The sequence below is a fragment of the Bos indicus genome, chromosome 10 (genome assembly GCF_029378745.1).
Source record: "Bos indicus isolate NIAB-ARS_2022 breed Sahiwal x Tharparkar chromosome 10, NIAB-ARS_B.indTharparkar_mat_pri_1.0, whole genome shotgun sequence".
In the NCBI taxonomy this organism is placed as follows: Eukaryota; Metazoa; Chordata; class Mammalia; order Artiodactyla; family Bovidae; genus Bos; species Bos indicus.
In genome coordinates, this window is record NC_091769.1 from 61177163 (window position 1) to 61199054 (window position 21892).

The window sequence follows — 21892 nt, forward strand, 5'->3', positions numbered from 1 at the left end:
GATTTCAAAAAAGCAGGTACTAGTTTCCCTAGAACAATTGGAACAACATAAAACTAACACGATGTGGAGTCTGAATTACAATCCTCACATTCATCAATAGGAAAGCGGTTTGAGACATTCAGGTGACAACTTGTCCCTGCACATTATTAACTGATTCATTTAAAGATTCATGTTGGAAATGAAAAGTAAGGGAAAATCCCCTGTGACTTTGTTCTACTTACATATTTTTGAATTCTTTTTTTGGAAAGGCTCTTTCAGGGAATAAAAGTTATTCTCATTTCTATTGGTTTGGACAAAAAGGAACTGTGTGTGTGTGTGTGTGTGTGTGTGTGTGTGTGTGTGGAGATGGGGAGAGTTGCTTTCCTGGGCCATTTGCCTGGTTTCATGTGACACATTTTCTGGCTTTCCTATTTACTGAAGAACTGCATTTTGACATTCACTAGAAACAATCTGTCTCACAGGCTCCCACCCTCCCTTAAACACTCCACTTTGTCTTGGATTAGGATATTGCCTTCCAAATTAAAAAAAAACAAAAACAAAAATACACAATGATTGGGCAGCATTGCTTCCAGAGGAGCTTAACTGTTTAAGGGTTAAAGACATGGAAAAATTATAACTTAAGTACTGTAGCGGCCAGGGGTTGATGAAGAAAGGTAGCTTTGTTTGGGTGACGTTTGGGCTCTGTTAAAACAGACAAAATATCTTTTTTCGGTCTTATGGCGTAGGCAGGATTTTATATGCTTAAAAGCAAATCTTCAACTGCATTCTCATTCTCTTACATCAGCCTGCTTCTCCCCTTCTCTCTCATGTGGCAAAACAATAAACAAAGTGACCACTGTTGGTTCTCTGGGTCTCTCTCTCTCTCTTTCTAGTACAGGCTCCCAGGATGGAAATCTTTAGCCATTTAAACTCTGAAAAGTCCTGCTCCTCTAAGAGAGGACGTTTGCTGAATGTTTGCTTGCTGGAGAGTGTCCCATGGTTGTCAGCTTCCAAGGGGTTATGCAGAAATGCAGGCTGCTTGGGCAGCTTGGGTGGTGGCACCGTCATCTTGGGAGGAATCCCTGCCTCGGGATCTCTGTTTTCTTTTTCCTCAGCATGTGTAAAGTCAGTGCTTTAGGTTGCAGGGTGTGGCAAGAACGCCAAAAAGCATTGAAAGTACTATTTGTTCTTGAAAATGTTACAGTTAATCTCTTGGTCCCAGTCTAAGGGGAAGAAAAGATCTTTGAGAAGAAAGGCAAGGAAACCAAGCACATATGTGCTTTCTCTGACTGGGGTTTCAGATTCATTAATACTGATGTAAGCAAAGAAAACAGTTGGAGTGGTTTAAAGCAGTGGTTTTTAACCTGAGGTCTGTGGGTTCCCAAGAGGCCCACAGATGGTTTTCTAGGGGTAATGCTGAGGGGCGAGAGTTGGGGCATTGGACCCATTAGAATTAAAAAGAGTATTTGCGCAAATAGGCCTTTGTTGGAGAGAGATCTATTGATCCTCTTTCAGTTCAGTTCAGTTCAGTTCAGTCGCTCAGTCGTGTCCAACTCTTTGCAAACAAATGAACTGCAGCACGCCAGGCCTCCCTGTCCATCACCAACTCCTGGAGTCCCATGTCCAAACCCATGTCCATTGATCGGTGATGCCATCCAACCATCTCATCATCCGTCGTCCCCTTCTCTTACTGCCCTCAATCTTTCCCAGCATCAAGGTCTTTTCAAATGTCAGCTCTTAGCATCAGGTGGCCAAAGTATTGGAATCGCAGCTTCAAAATCAGTCCTACCAATGAACACCCTGGACTGATCTCCTTTAGGATGGACTGGTTGGATCTCCTCACAGTCCAAGGGACTCTCAAGAATCTTCTCCAACACCACAGTTCAAAAGCATCAATTCTTTGGCGCTCAGCTTTCTTCACAGTCCAACTCTCACATCCATACATGACCACTGGAAAAACCATAGCCTTGACTAGATGGACCTTTGTTGACAAAGTAATGTCTCTGCTTTTTAACATGCTGTTTAGGTTGTTCATAACTTTCCTTCCAAGGAGTAAGCGTCTTTTAATTTCATGGCTGCAATCACCACCTGCAGTGATTTTGGAGCCCAGAAAAATAAAGTCTGACACTGTTTCCACTGTTTCCCCATCTATTTGCCATGGAGTGATAGGACCAGATACTATGATCTTAGTTTTCTGAATGTTGAGCTTTAAGCCAACTTTTTCACTCTCCTCTTTCACTTTCATCAAGAGGCTCTTTAATTCTTTTTCACTGTCTGCCATAAGGGTGGTGTCATCTGCATATCTGAGGTTATTGAGATTTCTCCTGGCAATCTTGATTCCATCTTATGCTTCATCCAGCCCAGTGTTTCTCATGATGTACTCTGCCTATAAATTAAATAAGCAGGGTGACAGTATATAGCCTTGACGTACTCTTTTTTCTAGTTGTAACCAGTCTGTTGCTACATGTCCAGTTCTAACTGTTGTGTCCTGACCTGCATTCAGGTTTCTCAAGAGGCAGGTCAGGTGGTCTGGTATTCCCATCTCTTTCAGAATTTTCCACAGTTTATTGTGATCCACGCAGTCAAAAGCTTTGGCACAGTCAATAAAGCAGAAATAGATGTTTTTCTGGAACTCTCTTGCTTTTTCGATGATCCACTGGATGTTGGTAATTTGATCTCTTGTTCCGCTGCCTTTTCTAAAACCAGCTTGAACATCTGGAAGTTCATAGTTCACATATTGCTGAAGTTTGGCTTGGAGAATTTTGAGCATTACTTTACTAGTGTGTGAGATGAGTGCAGTTGTGTGGTAGTTTGAGCATTCTTTGGCATTGCCTTTCTTTGGGATTGGAATGAAAACTGACCTTTTCCAGTCCTGTGGCCACTGCTGAGTTTTTCAAATTTGCTGGTATATTGAGTGCAGCACTTTTACAGCATCATCTTCCAGGATTTGAAATAGCTCAATTGGAATTCTGTTACCTCCACTAGCTTTGTTGGTAGTGATGCTTCCTAAGGCCCACTTGACTTCACATTCCAGGATGTCTGGCTTTAGGTGAGTGATCACACCATCGTGATTATCTGGGTCGTGAAGATCTTTTTTGTACAGTTCTTCTGTGTGTTCTTGCCACCTCTTCTTAATATCGTCTGCTTTTGTTAGATCCCTACCATTTCTGTCCTGTATTGAGCCCATCTTTGCATGAAATGTTCCCTTGGTATCTCTAATTTTCTTGAAGAGATCTCTAGTTTTTCCCATTCTATTGTTTTCCTCTATTTCTTTGCACTGATCATTGAGGAAGACTTTCTTATCTCTCCTTGCTATTCTTTGGAACTCTGCATTCAAATGGGTATATCTTTCCTTTTCTCCTTTGCTTTTCGCTTCCCTTCTTTTCACAGCTGTTTGTAAGGCCTCCTCAGACATCCATTTTGCTTTTTTGCATTTCTTTTTCTTGGGGATGGTCTTGATTCCTGCCTCCTGTACAATGTCACGAACCTCTGTCCATGGTTCATCAGGCACTCTGTCTATCAGATCTAGTCCGTTAATTCTATTTCTCACTTCCACTTTAGTCTAAAGTAAAAAAAAAAATTAATTAATTACTGTATTTTTGGCAGTTCTTTTTGTCTATTATGATAAAATCACATAACATAAAACTTACCATCGTGATTACCATTTTAAAATGTATAGTTCAGTGGTATTAAGTACATTCACACTGATGTACAACCATCATCACCATCCATTCCAATAATTCTTTTCCTCTTGTAAGTCTAAAGCTCTGTATCTATTAAACAATAACTCCCCGTTCTTCCCCAGCCCCTGGCAATCACCATTCTCCTTTGCATGATTTTGACTACTGCAAGTAAGTGGAGTCATGCAGTATCTGCATTTGTGACTGTCTTATTTAACTTTTCATAATGTCCTCAACATTCATCATGTTGTAGCATGTGTCAGAATTTCCTTTCTTTGTAAGGCTGAATAATATTCCATTGTACGTATGTACCACATTTTGCTTATCCATTCATCTGTCGATGGATACTTGGGTTGTTTCCATGGTTTAGCTATTGTGACTAATGCTATGGATGTGGGTGTACAGTATAACTATTTTGTAAAAGCAAGTTCATAAGCACAAGTTTCTGCTTTTTTCTTTTGAGTTGTATATTAAGAGATTTTCTGAACCTGTGAAGCATCTGGTGTCTCAGCTGACTTTAAAGTTCTGAGTGAGTGTGCTTTGCACACACGTGTGTTCTTCCTCCGAGGGCCAGGCTCTGGATGCTGTTGTTATCCCTAAGGAGATAATAAGCCAGTGTATGGAAAGCAAAGGGCTGGGACAGCACGGGCCTGGGACATCCTCATGAGCCTTCCCCAGAGCTGACTGCCATCACCTTGCCTCATTCCCTTGGTGGGTTACCACAGCCATACTGCATCAAGGAACCCCTTTCTATGTGGGGAGCGAGCAGAGAAAGGACCATATACTTCTCCTCCCAGTCCCTAAAGCCTAGAACTCCCCCCTTTTCATGCACCTGGTAATATGGTGCCTCCAATGGTGAGTCTGGGTTTCTAAGTCAGACTTGGATTTGAATTCTGTCTCTCCCACTATCTGCTGAATTATTTAGAGGCAGTTATTAAAATTCTTTGAACTTTAATTTCCTCATTTGTAAAATGGGGATAAAATACTTACCTTGAAATAATATTATTAAGACTAAATGAGTTGATGTCCATAAGGTGCTTAGTGCTGAACCTGACATATAAATAGGATGCCTCTTCATTAAAACTTAAACTCCTTGCTAGAAATCTAAAGATAGGGATTTCTAATGTGAAAGCATTGCTAAATCTGGGCAAGAGTTTTTTCTTTGTGAAACTTTGGAGAGTGAAAATCAGCAAGTCTACCCAATACACTGAAAAGAAAAATCTGGTCTTAGTGGCTATAAAGATGGAGGCATTAAAGGATAAGCTGGGAGGGGAACAAGAGAAATAAAAGTCTGTTATTATCTGTAACATGAACACTCTCTGACCTCTGCAGTTGTTGGCAAAAGAGAGACAGGCTGTGTCACTCCATAGGGACATTGTTGACATGCCCTCACATCTCCACAATACAGGAGCAAAACTCCTGCTGAGGAACTAACTTGCGTTCTTTTGAATATTTTAAAAGATTATAATCAACTGAACGATGAAGAAAAACAAAACACTGTTTACATCTAAACATCAATAGAATAAAAAACAGGAAACAGCAAATCACACACATAAAAAAACCCTCTAAGCCAAGTTACTCTTTAATGCTTTTTTCTATGTCCCTGTTTATACAGAATTAATTTTATATAGCTGCTACCAATGTGCATATGCTATTCCAGGTTCTTTTTTCCCACTAATTTATGTAGATTCCCTCCATATTTCTACAGTCCTAATATTTAACATTGCAAGTGGCAATATTTATGCTGATTTGTTTTGTTGGGGTTATTTTTTTTACTCTAAAATGAATGTTTCTTTTACATAACTACTCAGTGCTGTTTCAATACAAATTCTTCCTTCCTTGTCAAAAACTCTGATAAATATTATGACATTTGTCATCTTTTATATTAATACTAAGTAAGGCCACCAGTGGTGGATAAATATACCTGAAGTGGAATTATTCCCTTTTTTCTGTCAATACTGGCTTTGTAATTTTCTTTCTGTTTGTGAAATTAATGAGAGTGGAGCAAGTATCTTACAGTTGTTTCAATTTTTAGTTCTAAAATTATACTGAATGTTAACATTTTCCTGCTTTTAAAACTGAATTATTTCTAACCCCTTTCAGGTGAATTATCTAATCAGGAAGTTGGCAAATTATGGTCCTTGGCTGAATATGGCCAGCTAACTGTTTTTAGAAATAAAGTTATTGGAACACAGCTGTGTTCATCTGTTTGCATGTTGTCTACTGCTGCTGTTAAGTTCCAATGGCTGAGTTCAACATGTATACCTGTGGCGGATTCATTTTGATATTTGGCAAAACTAAAACAATTATGTAAAGTTTAAAAAAAAAATAAAAAAGAACAAAGTCTAAAATATTTACTATCTGGCTTTATTCAGAAAACGTTTTCAGACTCTAATCCCATCTCTTAGCTCTTACTCATTCTTGTTTCTACTACACTTTGTCCTCCTGCAATATCAAAGTACTGTAGCTCCCCACGTGTTGTAATTATTTATGTTTGAGTATCTTCACACCTGCTCTCCCCTCTGTCTGAATTTTCCCAATTCCAAACTCACCCTTCCAAACTCTTCTTGAGGGCTGCTCATCCTATAAAGTATTCCCTTTATCCAAATTCACAACTTTACATTTTGTTAGATGTTATTGACAGTTGGAACAAGAATCAAGAAAACAGTGCCTGGGAAAGCACTTCATAAAACTTATAAAAGTTACTACTTCTAATAATAACTGCTATTATACTTGGCAACATCAGTGTCCACTTTTGTTTATACTTTTATTTCAACCCATTTACAGGGAGCTTTTTAGACCAAAGGACCCCAGCTGGCTCTCACGGAGTACAGGATCTAAGAACACCTTTCCCATAATCCCTCTTTGTTAAATACCAACAACAAGGGCGCAGGTCTAGTTGCTCAGGCAACGCTGTAGGCTGCTTCAGATCAATTAGATGTGTCTCATCGATTACTGACTAACATTAAGATAACTCAAACCATCAGCCAGCCAAGCAAACAAAAGAGCCCAACTCTCAAAGTTGTCTTGTTTGACTCCAGAGAACAAGGTTGGAATCCTGGAGAAACAATAAATATGCTAAATCAAAAAGCTGCTTTATCCATTTGTTGCAGATAATTATGTTGAGTACATAGCTCTGCACTACTACATGTATAGAGCTATATATAGATCTCTTTTTTTTTGTCTATCTGATGCATATTTATTTTTAATGGATCTGCATTCCTTTCTCTGCATCTCCCTTCCTTTGAAAATCAAAACATAGAAAATATTTTCATGAAATCTAATATATATAAAAACTGTAGTAATATGTGTGTGTGTGCTAATTTAATGATGATGTCCAGTGGATCCGGAAGGAGCTTAGAGATTTCCATTTGCTTTGTGAAAAGTTTAATATGTGTGTTGAAAGCCACAGGCAAAGGTTCAGATTATGCCAAGTGAAAGCTTGGGTGGTTCTGAATGCTGAGTCCCAGAGACAAAAGCTCTTAGTTACAACTGCATTTCTGGAGAGGAGGGCGCCAGTGCATTCACCACTTCCATTAAGGAGCAACTACCTCTTTTAGTGGTGCTTTTCTCTCAGGAAGTGCAATATATAGTAAGGACAGAAAAATAAGCAAAGGAGGAAATTTGCTATTGATTTTCTTTTCTTCTGTGAAATTACACGAAAGCTCAATGGCTTGTAGCAGTAACTTAGTCAATAAGGTTCCATTTGAGACCACCTTGAAGTTTAATTCTCTCCCGATCCTTTTAAACTTCTACTGTTGGATTCTTTTGTATTTAATTGTTTTTAGCGATGAGATGCTATGAAGCTTTTTATTCACAACACCACAGGGGATTTTGCTAAAGATAACACTGTGAAATATTCCCAGACAGTAAAGTCCCATCCATCCTTTTTGGTTAGAAATCAACAGTACAGTGCTGAAAACCAACCTTGAAAACCCAAGGGAAAGAGACAATGAAGGTGAATATAGGACTCCTTATTATAAAGCAATTTTTCAGTATTAGTTGCTGGGTCTTCTTGGGTTTGAGCTGTGGTGAGAATAAGCTCAGTTTTCTCCTGTGGAGTGGAGGAGGCCCTTTATGTCAGACTCACCATCATCTGAGTGTACATTTTGGTCATAACAACTTGCTAACGTTTATTGAACATTTACTATGTACTTGATAGCTTGCTGAGTCCTTATATGGTTTCTGTTCTATAGGGAAGCAATAAGTCGCCTGTGTGAAGCTGTCCCTGGGGCAAATGGAGCCATTAAAAAGCGAAAGGTAAATAAATAATGGTGTGGTCTTTTTGTTTTATATTTCCCTAACTATGGGAAAGACATATAATATTGAAATAGTTGTTTGTTCATTCCACCACATGACCCAAGGTCCAGAATAGCCTTGATTAGTTGGCATGCTATCTGAGATGCACTCAAAGTTGTTCTTCTTCAAATTTTCTGACTTGCCAGACATTGTCTGAAATGGTGATGCCTGGAGGGACAGAGTGGAGAAAGCACCTGAGTCTTTCCAAGTTAGAAAAAATCTGGTTGCAGGGCTGGGTCTTTACTTTCCTTTGAGCATGGCATCGCATCTCTGTAAGAAACTTCATTTTTGTTTCTGTAAGTTAAGTTGTTGACAAAATGACCAGTTTTGGTACCTTCCAATTTCAATATTTTATAATGTATGTATTCTGCATTTTAACATTTTAGGCTTTTAAGTCCAGGTTCGATGCAGGATACAGGATGCTTGGGGCTGGTGCACTGGGATGACCCAGAGGGATGGTACTGGGAGGGAGGTGGGAGGGGGGCTCTGGATGGGGAACACGTGTACACCCGTGGCGGATTCATGTTGATGTATGGCAAAACCAATACAATATTGTAAATCAATTAGCCTCCAATTAAAATGAATAAATTTAAATAATAAAAAAAAAGACTCCATGGCCTATTTTCAAATGGAAACATGGGTGCTGGTAGCAGTAGGATAGTAAATGGGTAGAAGGAGCTTTTTATGCTGAAAGAAAGCACAAGACTCCATGTTAGACTTGGATTTAAACCCTGTCTCTGCCCCTAGTAACTGTGTGACCTTGAACAAGTCATTTCACCCTTTGGATCCTTGGCTTCCTCATCTATAAAATGGGAGAAAATAGCACATACTTTATAGACTTAGGTAAGAATCAAATGAAGCGATGTGTACATCACAGTGGTTAACATGGTGTCTGGGTTACATAAGCTTTCAATGATAATGGCAGTTAGTATTATTGTATTAGCACATTACCGACCAGGAGTTTTTGCAGAAACAAATGCCTGTGGCCAGTGATTTGTTATGTGACTGAATAATGCAACACTCTGGTCAATCATGTTTGGGTAACAAAAGATGTATTAATACATCTCTGCCAATTATGTATTAAGTTATTAAACCTAGAATAGTTGCTTCGAAGTCCAAAGGAGAGAGTCAAAGGCTCTTAAGATAGCCATATCAGTTACAGAACTGTAGATTATTTAAGAGGGGAAGGATTTTTAGAGATCTCCCAGGAAAAACCCTCTCACTTTGCTAGCTTCTAAAGTATGGCTCAAAGAGACTTGCCTTGAGTTACTAGAATGATCAAGGTCAGTGCCAACTGTCAAAGCCAGGTTTTTAGTCTCAGCTTAGTGCTCTATTACCATACCACCCTGTCTCATTTGTTTTTTTTTTTTGGCCACCCCACAAGGCATTTGGGATCCTAGTTCCCAGACCAGGGATCAAACACATGCCCCTTGCCTTGGAAGCATGGAGTCTTATCCACTGGATCACCAGGGAAATCCATGCCTCATATTTTTATCATTGCTCATTATCTCTTAAGGCTGAATCCATTGTCACCCAGAGTGACTCAAGTGAGCCCCATAGTACAGGAAACTGGTGAATGGTCCTTGCATTCTATTAGAACTCCTATGAGTAGTTTCTTTGACAGAACCCATGATCTGCCTATAGCCTCTAACCTCCTCCTGCCTCTCATAACCTCTTCAAATAGGAGGTTGTGACTGGATGATCCCAACTTAAGACTTTCTCATTTCAGGATTAGTGGGAGTCCACACTGGAAAACAAAATAAAGCAAACCAGGCTATCATCTTTCCAGAAAGTAAACATGTAAAGAAAAAAGAGAAATTATTGAGTTAACTCCTTGATAGCTAGATTTATACAGAATGTGCACGTGCACTCAGTTGTGGCCAACTTTTTGCAATCCCACGGACTGTAGCCCGACTGGCTCCTCTGTCCATGGGATTTCCCAGGCAAGAATACTGGAGTGGGTTGCCATTGCCTACTCCTAAAGAGTTATTGAGTACTTAATACATGCCAGGGACTCTTCTATGTACTTCATATTTTTAATATTCTTTTTCTTCACAATTTGAAAAATCGTGTTAAAACACACATAATATTTACCATTGTAAACATTTCTAAGTGTATAGTTCAGTGAATACATTCATATTGTTGCTCAATCATCACACCGTCTATCTGCATTACTCTTTTTTTTTAAGAAAGAAAATCATTTATTTGAAGAACAGAATATATTTAGAATTGTTTGCTTCTAAAAAAGCCGATTTTCCCCAAGCCTTCACTTTGTAATTTCATATTAAGCAATTAAGTTATTTTACACAATCTAGTTAAACAATTTAATGGGAATAAGCCCATAACTCTTTTTTTATCTTGTAAAACAGAAAGTCTTTACCCATTAAACAATAAATTTCCATCCTTCTCCCTCTCCAGCCCCTGGCAACCACCATTCTACTTTCTGTCTCTATGATTTTGACTACTCTAATTATCTCATATAAGTGGAATCATGCAGTGTCATATTGTGATAGGCTTATTTCACATTACCTCACATAACGTCCTCATGGTTCATCCATGCTGTAGCATATGTCAAAATTTCCCTCCTAATTAAGACTGAATAATATTTCATTGTATGTATATATCACATTTTGCTTATCCACCAAGTGTTGATAGACACTTGGGTTACTTCCATGTTTTAACGATTGTGAATAATGCTGCTATGAACATGGATGTACAAATATCTCTTTAAGTCCTTGCTTTCAGTTCTTTTGGATATATAATAAGAAGCAGAATTGCTAGCTGCTGCTGCTGCTAAGTCGCTTCAGTCATGTCCGACTCTGTGCGACCCCATAGACGGCAGCCCACCAGGCTCCCCCGTCCCTGGGATTCTCCAGGCAAGAACACTGGAGTGGGTTGCCATTTCCTTCTCCAACGCATGAAAGTGAAAATTGAAATTGAAGTCGCTCAGTCGTGTCCGACTCTTAGCGATCCCATGGACTGCAGTCCACCAGGCTCCTCCGTCCATGGGATTTTCCAGGCAAGAGTACTGGAGAGAATTGCTAGATCATGTGGTAATTCTAGTTTTAGTTTTTTGAGGAGCTGCTACCCTCAATAAGCTGTTGTACCGTTGTACATTTCTGCTAATAGTGCACAAGGGTTTCAATTTCTCCACGTCCTTGTCACCACTTGTTATTTCCCCTTCTTCCTTCCCTCCCTTCCTTCCTCCTTCCTTCCTTCTTTTCCTTCCTTCTCCCTCCCTCCCTCCTCTCATCTATCTCTCCCTGCCTCCTCTTTTTTTCTTGCTTGCTTTCTTGTCTTCCTTCCTTCCGACTAGTTATAGGTCTACCCAGATTTTCTGTTTCTTTGTGATTTAGTCCTTATAGGTTTTATGTTTCTGGAAATTCATCCATTTCATCTAAGTAATCCAGTGTGTTGACATACAGTTGTTCATAGAATTCTCTTTCAGTCCTTTTACTTCCATAGAATTGGTAGTATAGTCCCCACTTTCATTTCTGATCTTTTTAATTTGTCTTCTCTTTTTTCTTTCCTTAACTTATTTAGCTAAAGGTTTGTCAGTTTGGTTGATCTTTTTGAAGAACCAACTTTTGATTTCTCTGATTTTCTGTATTGTTTTTCTAGTCTCTATATTATTTATCTCCGCTCTAATCTTTATTATTTCTTGCCTTCTTCTAACTCTGAGTTTAATTTAAAAACTTTTTTGATTTCTTTAAATTGTAAATTTAGGTTGGTTTAAAATTTTTTATTGAAGTATAGCTGAAATACAATATTGTGTTTGTTTCAGGTGTACAGCACAGTAATTCAGTTATACATGTATATGTATATATATATTTCTTCTTCAGATTCTCTTCCCTTATAGATTATTGCAAGATATTGAATATAGTTTCCTGTGCTTTAAATATTAGGTCCTTGTTGGTTATCTATTTTATAGATAGTAGTATATATGTTACCAGAGAAGGCAATGGCACCCTACCCCAGTACTCTTGCCTGGAAAAATCCCATGGACGGAGGAGCCTGGTAAGCTGCAGTCCATGGGTCACTAAGAGTCAGACACAGCTGAGCGACTTCACTTTGATTTTTACTTTCATGCACTGGAGAAGGAAATGGCAACCCACTCCAGTATTCTTTTTTTTTTTTTCACTCCAGTATTCTTGTCTGGAGAATCCCAGGGACGGGGGAGCCTGGTGGGCTGCCATCAGTGGGGTTGCACAGAGTCGGACAACACTGAAGTGACTTAGCAGCATATATGTTACTCCAAATCTCCTAATTTGTCCCTCCTCCCACTCCCTAAGTTAGGTTGTTGATTTGAGATCTTTCTTTTTTAGTGTGTGTTTATACTATAAATTATAATTTATAATGTTATAGATATAAAAGCACCGCGTTCCCTGTGTTTCATAAGTTTTGGCATGTTGTGTTTTTTGTACTCTTTTAATCACCACAAAAAACCTAGGCAGCAACTTTTTCTCTCTTTTTTAGATTTGTGGTGTTCAAAATGACTTGTGAATTCAGTTAATCCAAACTCTCACGGGAGTTCCTTTTATATAAAGCATGCCCCTACTCCCAGCACTTGGGGAGAAGGGACTGTATGAGAAAAAGTCTGAGGGCTCAGGTTTCACTACTTAAGAATTTTGCTGCATTTCAATTTTAAAAAGTTTATATTAAAAAAGCATTCCATCTCACTTGATTTATTTAAAGTAAAATAGAAAGTAAGCGTGTGGGCTTTGTCACATTTTAACATTTAAAAAAACATAAATATTCCTTCTGTAACAAAATCTGTAACTTAGAATGTTGTTTTGTTATTTTTAAAGCCTCCAGCTAAGTTCCTATCAACAGTTCTTGGCAAAAGTAATCTTCAGTTTTCGGGAATGAATATAAAACTGACCATCTCAACATGCAGTCTCACACTGATGAATCTTGACAACCAACAGGTAAGCTTATGAGTGTCATTTATAGTTTAACATATCTTCTGTTTTTCTAGAACAGTCTAGGCATAATAAAAAGAATAAAGTTTCAGACAGTGTGCCTAAAACTTAATGAGACATGGGGGTAAATATCTGCCAAGGATTTATGTATAATAGTAATTAGAACAACAGTATTATTAAGCCATCACTGGGATATTTAACTGCCTAATACTTGCCCCTACTTAATTGGCTTTGTTAATAAGAACAAAGGCACAAAGATCATAGTAAATACCGTTTGGAATATACTCAAGCCAGTCACTTATTATTCTCCACCACCCTGCCCCAAAGAGAAAGCAATTCCTTCATCAGGACCGGGGATGCAGATGAAGGACAGAGGAGAAGGATGATGTTCGGGCCAGTGTTCTAGCTAACCAAAATTTAAAGCATAAAACATTTTCTTTCAACCCTTACGATTGAAAAGTCTTCTTGAATGTTATTGTATAAACAACTTTTTCATCTTTGATGATTTATGATGCTATGGTGTGGCCGAATTCTCATTGTAAATGTTATTTCTTAAAAAACAGCATTGCTGAAGCAAATATAAAAGATACACAGTCACTGGGCTAAATGTACTTTAAACTAGGACATCCTTTGACTTTTTATTTTTTAAACTAAATTCCTTTATGTATGCTAGACTCTAATTTTTCTTTGTCTAATATGTAATGATTTGAATTTCTTAGTATTTAAGGTTTTACTGTGTGGGGTGCTGTTGTTCAGGGACTCATAGAAGGTTCAATGTGTACTTGGCACTGAAAAAACACTAAGAGGCTTTGATGTCACATCCAGGTAGAAAGCCTGATTTGGCACTAACAAGCAAGTTATCTTCCCACTCAATTCTTATCATCAGTGAAATGAGTTCTTATTCATAGAGCTTCTAAGAAGATCGGTTTAGACACAGAATGTGTCTGTGGGGTTACTTAGAGGATCAAATAAGATCATGGATATAAATCACACAGCACAGTGCCCTTACGTGGTACCTATTATTATTTTTTACTCAAACATTCTTCCTTGAGGCCTTTTCATATACTCAGTACTTAGCAGGGAAAGCATATTGTAATATGTAAAATTATAAAATAGTCAGTAACATGTAAGTACAGTTGTAAACGTTTGTATTTCTATTTTCTGGCCAAAAAATTCACTTGTGGTTTTGAGGTTTGCTTTATTTTTTAAATTCAAAAGCAGAATAAAATAACAGTGCTTACCCAGTAGTATAAAACACCACAGAAGAAACTGTGTAATATGAAATCATTTAAAATGGATTAATTGGTTCATAATTGGTTATCTAAGAGAGGCATACCATTGGTACCTGACAACAGAACATTTGGAGCTGTCGGAAGATGCAGCCTCTCTGGGTGGAAGGCAAACATTCAGTCTTTCAGGTGCTTTGTCCTCAAGACATTTGTGGATGTAAAATTTGTTTTTAGTTTTCACTCATGTGAATGGTACCAGCTCTGGTACCATTGCTTTTCATTGTGTATGATTTCATTGAGTATAGGGTTGTGTTGTGTATGGTGGGGGCATAAGTTATTCTGAAAATCTCTTTTCCCTCCACTACTCTTTTCCAGGCCACTGCAATTAGAGCTGGTACAATATACCCATAACCTTTTAGGCAAATAGAAGGAGGGACACTGGGCATAGGTGGCTTCTACCACCAGTAGTTACAGCAGAGGTGCTTTGGGTAGTGGCTCCCGTCCTTTCTACACTGCTGGTGTTGAAGGGGCTCTGTTCAGCCCACTGCTAGAGTGGGAACCAAAGTTAGGATCTCATTGATATCAGGCCCAGGGGCTGATTTTTCAAAATAGTTTTGAACTATTTTGAAGACCTGGGGAGAATAGCCACGGGGGGTGGGTGGAGTTGGGGGTGTGTAAAAAAGATGTGCCACTCTGGATGCTTAAACTCAAGAAGCTTTATAGATCCCATTAAAAGGGCAGCTCTTCCAGATGTTCAAGCTGGTTTTAGAAAAGGCAGAGGAACCAGAGATCAAATTGCCAACATCTGCTGGATCATCGAAAAAGCAGGAGAGTTCCAGAAAAACATCTATTTCTGCTTTATTGACTATGCCATTTGACTAAGCCTTTGACTGTGTGGATCACAATAAACTGTGGAAAATTCTGAAAGAGATGGGAATACCAGACCACCTGATCTGCCTCTTGAGAAATTTGTATGCAGGTCAGGAAGCAACAGTTAGAACTGGGCATGGAACAACAGACTGGTTCCAAATAGGAAAAGGAGTTCGTCAAGGCTGTATATTGTCACCCTGCTTAGTTAACTTATATGCAGAGTACATCATGAGAAATGCTGGGCTGGAGGAAGCACAAGCTGGAATCAAGATTGCCGGGAGAAATATCAATAACCTCAAATATGCAGATGACACCACCCTTTATGGCAGAAAGTGAAGAAGAACTAAAGAGCCTCTTGATGAAAGTGAAAGAGGAGAGTGAAAAAGTTGGCTTAAAGCTCAACATTCAGAAAACTAAGATCATGGCATCTGGTCCCATCACTTCATGGGAAGTAGATGGGGAAACAGTGGGAACAGAGTCAGACTTTATTTTGTGGGGCTCCAAAATCACTGCAGATGGTGACTGCAGCCATGAAATTAAAAGATGCTTACTCTTGGAAGGAAAGTTATGACCAACCTAGATAGCATATTCAAAAGCAGAGACGTTACTTTGCCAACAAAGGTTCGTCTAGTCAAGGCTATGATTTTTCCAGTGGTCATGTATGGATGCGAGAGTTGGACTGTGAAAAAAGCTAAGTGCTGAAGAACTGATGCTTTCGAACTGTGGTGTTGGAGAAGACTCTTGAGAGTCCCTTGGACTGCAAGGAGATCCAACCAGTCCATTCTAAAGGAAATCAGCCTTGGGTGTTCTTTGGAAGGAATGATGCTAAAGCTGAAACTCCAGTACTTTGGCCACCTCATGCGAAGAGTTGACTTATTGGAAAAGACTCTCATGTTGGGAGGGATTGGGGGCAGGAGGAGAAGGGGACGACAGAGGATGAGATGGCTGGATGGCATCACCAACTCGATGGACCTGAGTTGGACTGAACTCTGGGAGATGGTGATGGACAGGGAGGCCTGGCGTGCTGCGATTCATGGGGTCGCAAAGAGTTGGAGACGGCTGAGCAACTGAACTGAACTGAAAATATCCCAGGGATAAATGCAGCAGAAAAGTGACCTTCTGGGTGTAGCATGAGAAAATGATTTATTAAATTTTCCTTAAAGAAAAATATCCTTTGAAGTTCTGAGATAAATACAAAAACCACCCCCTCAAATTCTAAGATATTCTTTGGACTGAAATAAAAAACAGCTTCAGATTTATAGGTACATTCATACATGACAGAACACTTATGGGTCAGATGGTTCACGTTTATTTCCTTCACTGAGAACATCAAGAATGTAACCATTTGCTCCCAGAAAATGTCTCACAGAACCTCGGAGGCAGAAAATAAGTTTATATTAAACACAGAAACACACAATACTTACAATTTTTAAAACTTACGCATTGTGAAATGGGAAAAAACGTTTTGGAAAAGCAAGTTACAGGATTTTTTAGTCCTTGTTTTAAAAATTCAAGCAGCAGACTTCCTTGACATATTTTAATAAGGTTTTAAGAAATGTCAGTCTCAGTAGCTCCCATTCCCATTTACTCATTTCTATACTCCTATCACTGACTCCTTAACAGCTACTGAAATTGAGAAGGGTAATAGATAACAAGGTAAAACAGGCAGAAAATGGAGAAATCTTTTATCTCCAGGAGAGGCAATTCAAATACCTAGAGGCCAGGTAGGTAATGCAAACTGTCTGGGTCCATGAAAACACAACGGTGCAAGCGGTGATCGATGAAGAGTGGCTCCACAGTGTCCACTTGTCCTCCACAGTGGGGAAGAAAGCTGGGGCAAACAGAATACTTCCCCTGGGTAAAGCCCAATCCCATACGACTATAGGGCAAGGGCTGCCAGATCTTCCTCTACTTTTGGGAGGGAAAATGATGGAAATCTGGGAGTTTTACTGATCTCTATAAATTATGGGATGTTGGTCTTTAAGAAATTAAAATTATAAGCATGAGCCAAACAAAATAGATCTATGTCCTCGAAGGGAGCCAACGTGGGACATCTGATAGCAAAAATTTACGTTAAGTATGGATAGACCTAGAAAGTGCTCCACAAATCACACTACACACTCAGAAGTTTAACTTCTCTCTCCCCCATTCCTCATCTCCACCGCTCCCTACATCAGACAGGCTTAGAATTTCCCCAGAACTCCCTTCTTTAGTTTACCTATTTATATAGATGTATATATCTTAATTTGAAGAAGGAAATGGCAACCCATCCCAGTATTCTTGCCTGGAGAATCCCAGGGACAGAGGAGCCTGCTGGGCTGCTGTCTATGGGGTCGCACAGACTTGGACACGACTGAAGCGACTTTAGCAGCAGCATATATCTTCATTTAATTATCACAATTTATAAGGTTCATTCAAGTATTCTTATTTTTAATTTAGGACCCTGAGGCAGAGATTAATCTCTTGTTACAGAGCTAGTAAGCAGTGGAGCCTAGGTTCAAATTAGGTAGGCTTGGTTTCAGTCTGTGGTAACTGTAATGTTTAAAAATGTTACCCTTTTCTACTTTCAGTAAATATTAACAAGCATTAATGTCAGCAGTCTCTTAAGTTACTGCCTATTTTTAAGACTAACAAACCATCAAGAGTGAGTTAGAGTCCAGGTCTTTCTCTAAATGAGCCTTCAAACCTAACAGGAAGTAGCTTTCTTTCCCTTGCTCTTGCTCCCTACTCGATTTCTAAGACAAATAGAGTAACACTTGTAGTTTGTAGATATGTTTTTTTCTGAAGCTATTTCCTGGCATCTTATCTGGAGATAAATGCGACTAGTCAATTCATATATATTGGCACTTTTCTTTGTCCAGAGTCCTATTAATTCTCATCATATCAATACAAGCAGTTATCTATCCACATTCATATTACATCTATAAGCTGTTTGAAAATGCAAAGTGAGCCATGGGAGACCAGTAGAATTAAAATTTAAGTGCCAGTGTTTAACCTCCTTTTTAGTCTTCCCCCATCTATCGCTCCTCTCCCTGCCAAGCTAGTGTCTGAATTATGATCATCCTTGTCAGCCCTGTATTATACAGAAAAGAACCCCCCTCCCTAAAAGACAGGATGACTGCAACAAAATTAAGGCTCTGAGTTGTCCTGTTATATTGGGTGTATCCTTTACTGCCATAATGCAGCAAAAACATCTGGTACCTTTTTACTAATCTTAAGACATGCTGGTATACTCAGTTTCATTGGGCATAGCCTTCTAATTATAGTATTCATAGAACTTCAGCATCTTACTAACCACCATGAGATGCTTACTGATTTAGCAGATTTTCCCAGCTTGGCAAATTCTCTTATAGGAATTTACTAAGTTTAATTTACACCAATTAATTTGTAATCTAGTATTTGAAGCTGGAGCACTTTCCCTTATAAAGTCATTAAATTTAAATCATAAAATGGTTGCAGTCACACAAACAGTATAGCAAATAAAAAGTAGAATTAGATAAAGTATGTATACAACTAGACAAAATACAGAGAACAAGAAATCTTTATTATTTTGAATGCTGGTGCATAACCAAAAACAAGCTTAATTAGAGGAGGAGACAGAGGGAAACTTCAGATACTGAGGTGGATTTCTGGGCAGATTTAAAACTTTTAAGGGTTGTTGATAGTGTCTTTTTTTAGATGTAGGGCTTTCCTTTTACTAGACAATGTTCATTTAACAGTTCTTACATTATGAAGTTCAACCAGAGTCTTTTGCCTGTAAAGTTAAATGAAAAAAGAGAGCAAGTGAAACAGAAAATTCTCTAGTATATACTGATGTTTGAAAGAGTTTGTGCTCTTTGTACCTTCATGTACATTTTACAGTCTAAATTTGAAACTTCATTAAGGACGTCTTAAGTTTTGACTTTTAAAAATGTTCAAGGCAATGAATTTTCTTGAATTAAAGATTACAGTAGCTTTAAAAATGATCAAGATATATGTACAAACAAAATCTCAGTTGTTCTTGGAAACGTTTTAAGATATAGCACACAAGACACATACTTCTTTTGGGGGTAGATTATCCTTTGAGATACTGAAGAATACTCGGTAGATTTATTTTACACTAAAAATTTAGCCTTTGATAACCAGAGCTCGGATAGATTACAAACTTCAATCTTTAAAGTTTTCTCAATATGCATACAGTCCAAATAACTCAAAGACATCTTATGTCCTAAGGTGGACACATCAGTTACTTTTTCTCATATAATTATCATCAGTGGGCTCTTGTACTGGCAGTCTATCTTGGTCATAACTTATTCTTGAAAAGCCATTCCTTACAGTGAAACATGGAAGATTATCTTCCTCGATGCAAGGAAATTACTCTGAATAAACAACAAAGTCAAAGCCGTGTCTCTGGACATTCTTGAAAACAGGTTTCAACAGTACTAAGATACTCTTCTTTAACAATTTTCTTCCTTTTTCATAACTGTGCAGTCACTACCTTATTCTACTCTGCAGAAAAAAAAAATTTTTTTTTTTGGAAGATTAAGTTTTTCATTGGCACAGAACTATTTGGAATGAACCCAAAAGACAGTGGAATGCTGGGTCTCTCCTCAAGCAGCTTCCTCCTCTCTTAACAGCATTTAACTACTCTCTGTCAATGATCTCATCACAGCCGAGTTCTTCCGTCAGACGATTGACAACCATAAGTGAAAAAAGCTCTTCGATAAAAGCCAATTGATCAAACGGGGTCTTCTCATAATGCATCTGAAACCCGCCATCCAGAGCTGCTTCTCTGGCTCTGGAGGTTCTCAGAAACATCTTGTTGGCTTCTTCAAGGGCCGCTGATACTCTGTACCCCGCACCACTGAGCGGCTCCTCTTCCGGATAGTCATAGTCGTCCTCCCAGTCATCGAATTCCTCGCCCTCGTCCTCGCTCTCGAAATCAGGGCCCGCGATCTGGCCTGGCTGCTCCCCAGGGCTGGGCCGGCTAGCGAGGCCTCGGGGCCCCTGTGGCTCCGCCATTGGCTGGGCCGCCTCCTCCTCCATTGGGCCTTCCTCCTCCAGTTGTGGCGGGGCCCCGGCGCGGGAGGGGTTCGGGGATAGCTCCCGGCTCCCGCCGCCTACCTCCATATGCGGAAGGTCACTCTCACCAGGAATCACATCCATTTGCAGATCGGTGCTCTCCTCATAGAGCTCGGACAGCTCGTTCATTTCAGACATAGTGCAAGCAGCTCAACCTCCCCACAAGTCGTTCGCTTTCCACAAGCTCCGAGCTACGGGGCCGTGCGGTTGTGCGCTTGCGCAAGCACCGTGCGCTTGCGTGACCTCGTGCGTGTGCGCGACCCCCAAACACCGCCTCCTGCTCAGAGCGCTGCTGTGGTTTGGCCGCTGGTAGTGCCCCCCATCCCCCCTCTGGGGGACATTCCCAGTACTCGGGGATCTGCGCTCCGTGCGTTCGAATTTCAGACCTAGGGCTGTGCATTGCTTGGCCTCCACCTTACCTAACCGTTCTGCTGCTTATGATGCTATAAACTTGAAAATACTCTATATGCCTTCTACAGAAGGTGGGAAAGATTGAGGGCGAGAGGAGAAGGGGACGGCAGAGGATGAGATGGTTGGATGACATCACCGACTCAGTGGACATGAGTTCGAGTAAACTCCGGGAGTTGGTGATGGACAGGGAGGCCTGGCGTGCTGCAGTCCAGGGGTCGCAAAGAGTCGGACACGATTGAGCAACTGAACTGAAGACCCCTTAATCTTCCTCCCCTCTCGCCCCTCTCCTTTTTCGCTGTCCTCTTTCCGCTGCTCCCCTTTCCTCCATTCCCAGGCAGTCTCATCTGCTCCAAGGTTTTAACTTAACTTGTCTCTGTGCAGCTGCTGCTGCTGCTAAGTCGCTTCAGTCGTGTCCGACTCTGTGCGACCCCGTAGACTGCAGCCCACCAGGCTCCCCTTTCCGTCCCTGGGATTCTCCAGGCAAGAACACTGGAGTGGGTTGCCATTTCCTTCTCCAGTGCGTGAAAGTGAAGTCGCTCAGTCGTGTCCTACTCTCCGCGACCCCATGGACTGCTCTGCACCTGAAAACCACACGGTGTTCTCAGCCATGCATCAGCATATTAAGAACTCATCCATCCCTCTCTTCTGTTTTTCTCATTTAAAAAAATGTTAAATTCACAAATAAGCATATTATCGGTGTTCTTTAAAAAAATATGCAGAGAAGAAATACATGGGCCCATCTTTTTTTTTTTTTTTTTTTTTGCCGCAGGAGGTGACTTTACACTTAATTTGGTGTGTGTTCTGTAAATCTTTTTCTGTGCATTTATATGAATCTTTTAAGTCCTCATGGAAAAATCTTATTTTTTTAACATGTCTTACATAATTGCCTTCAACTTATAAAAAAGCAAAAAACCCCTAAATCTTGTAGATTTAGCTGTTAGTATACATAGACACATGTTTTCATAGTATTCTGTCTGTATAGCTATACTGTAGTTGACTTAACTATGCACAAAGAATTTCCTTTTTTTTTTTTTTGTATTGTACGGGTAAATGAATATCTACATGTGCCAATACTTTCTCTAGTAAAAACCTGGAAGTGGAAAGGTGGAATTACAGGGTATGCATACTTTAGCTTTCAGTTCAGTTCAGTTCAGTCGCTCAGTCGTGTCTGATTCTTTGCGACCCCATGAATTGCAGCACGCCAGGCCTCCCTGTCCATCACCATCTCCGGGAGTTCACTCAGACTCAGGTCCAATCGAGTCGGTGATGCCATCCAGCCATCTCATCCTCTGTAGTCCCCTTTTCCTCCTGCCCCCAATCCCTCCCAGCATCAGTCTTTTCCAATGAGTCAACTTTTCGCATGAGGTGGCCAAAGTACTGGAGTTTCAGCTTTAGCATCATTCCTTCCAAAGAATACCCAGGACTGATCTCCTTTAGAATG

General features: G+C 39.8%; 2 protein-coding genes across 4 annotated transcripts in view; one reads left to right on the plus strand and one right to left on the minus strand.

Annotated features, from left to right (window-relative positions):
* Window positions 1–21892, plus strand: part of SHC4 (SHC adaptor protein 4) — a 136928-nt gene that overhangs the window by 68011 nt on the left and 47025 nt on the right. For all 3 annotated transcript variants that reach the window (XM_070797586.1, XM_070797585.1, XM_019968874.2), the window contains exons 3-4: window positions 7856–7919; window positions 12767–12886. In XM_070797586.1, the coding sequence (XP_070653687.1) occupies window positions 7856–7919; window positions 12767–12886 (184 nt within the window). The remainder of the gene's footprint in view (window positions 1–7855; window positions 7920–12766; window positions 12887–21892) is intronic.
* Window positions 18503–20264, minus strand: EID1 (EP300 interacting inhibitor of differentiation 1). The gene has a single exon (XM_019968867.2). The coding sequence runs from the start codon at window positions 20176–20178 to the stop codon at window positions 19603–19605; it is 576 nt and encodes a 191-aa protein (XP_019824426.2). The 5' UTR covers window positions 20179–20264; the 3' UTR covers window positions 18503–19602.

What these genes read in the sequence shown, in the direction of transcription:
- EID1 (XM_019968867.2), bottom strand. Translation starts at nt 20,178, where the DNA reads ATGTCTGAAATGAACGAGCTGTCCGAGCTCTATGAGGAGAGCACCGAT.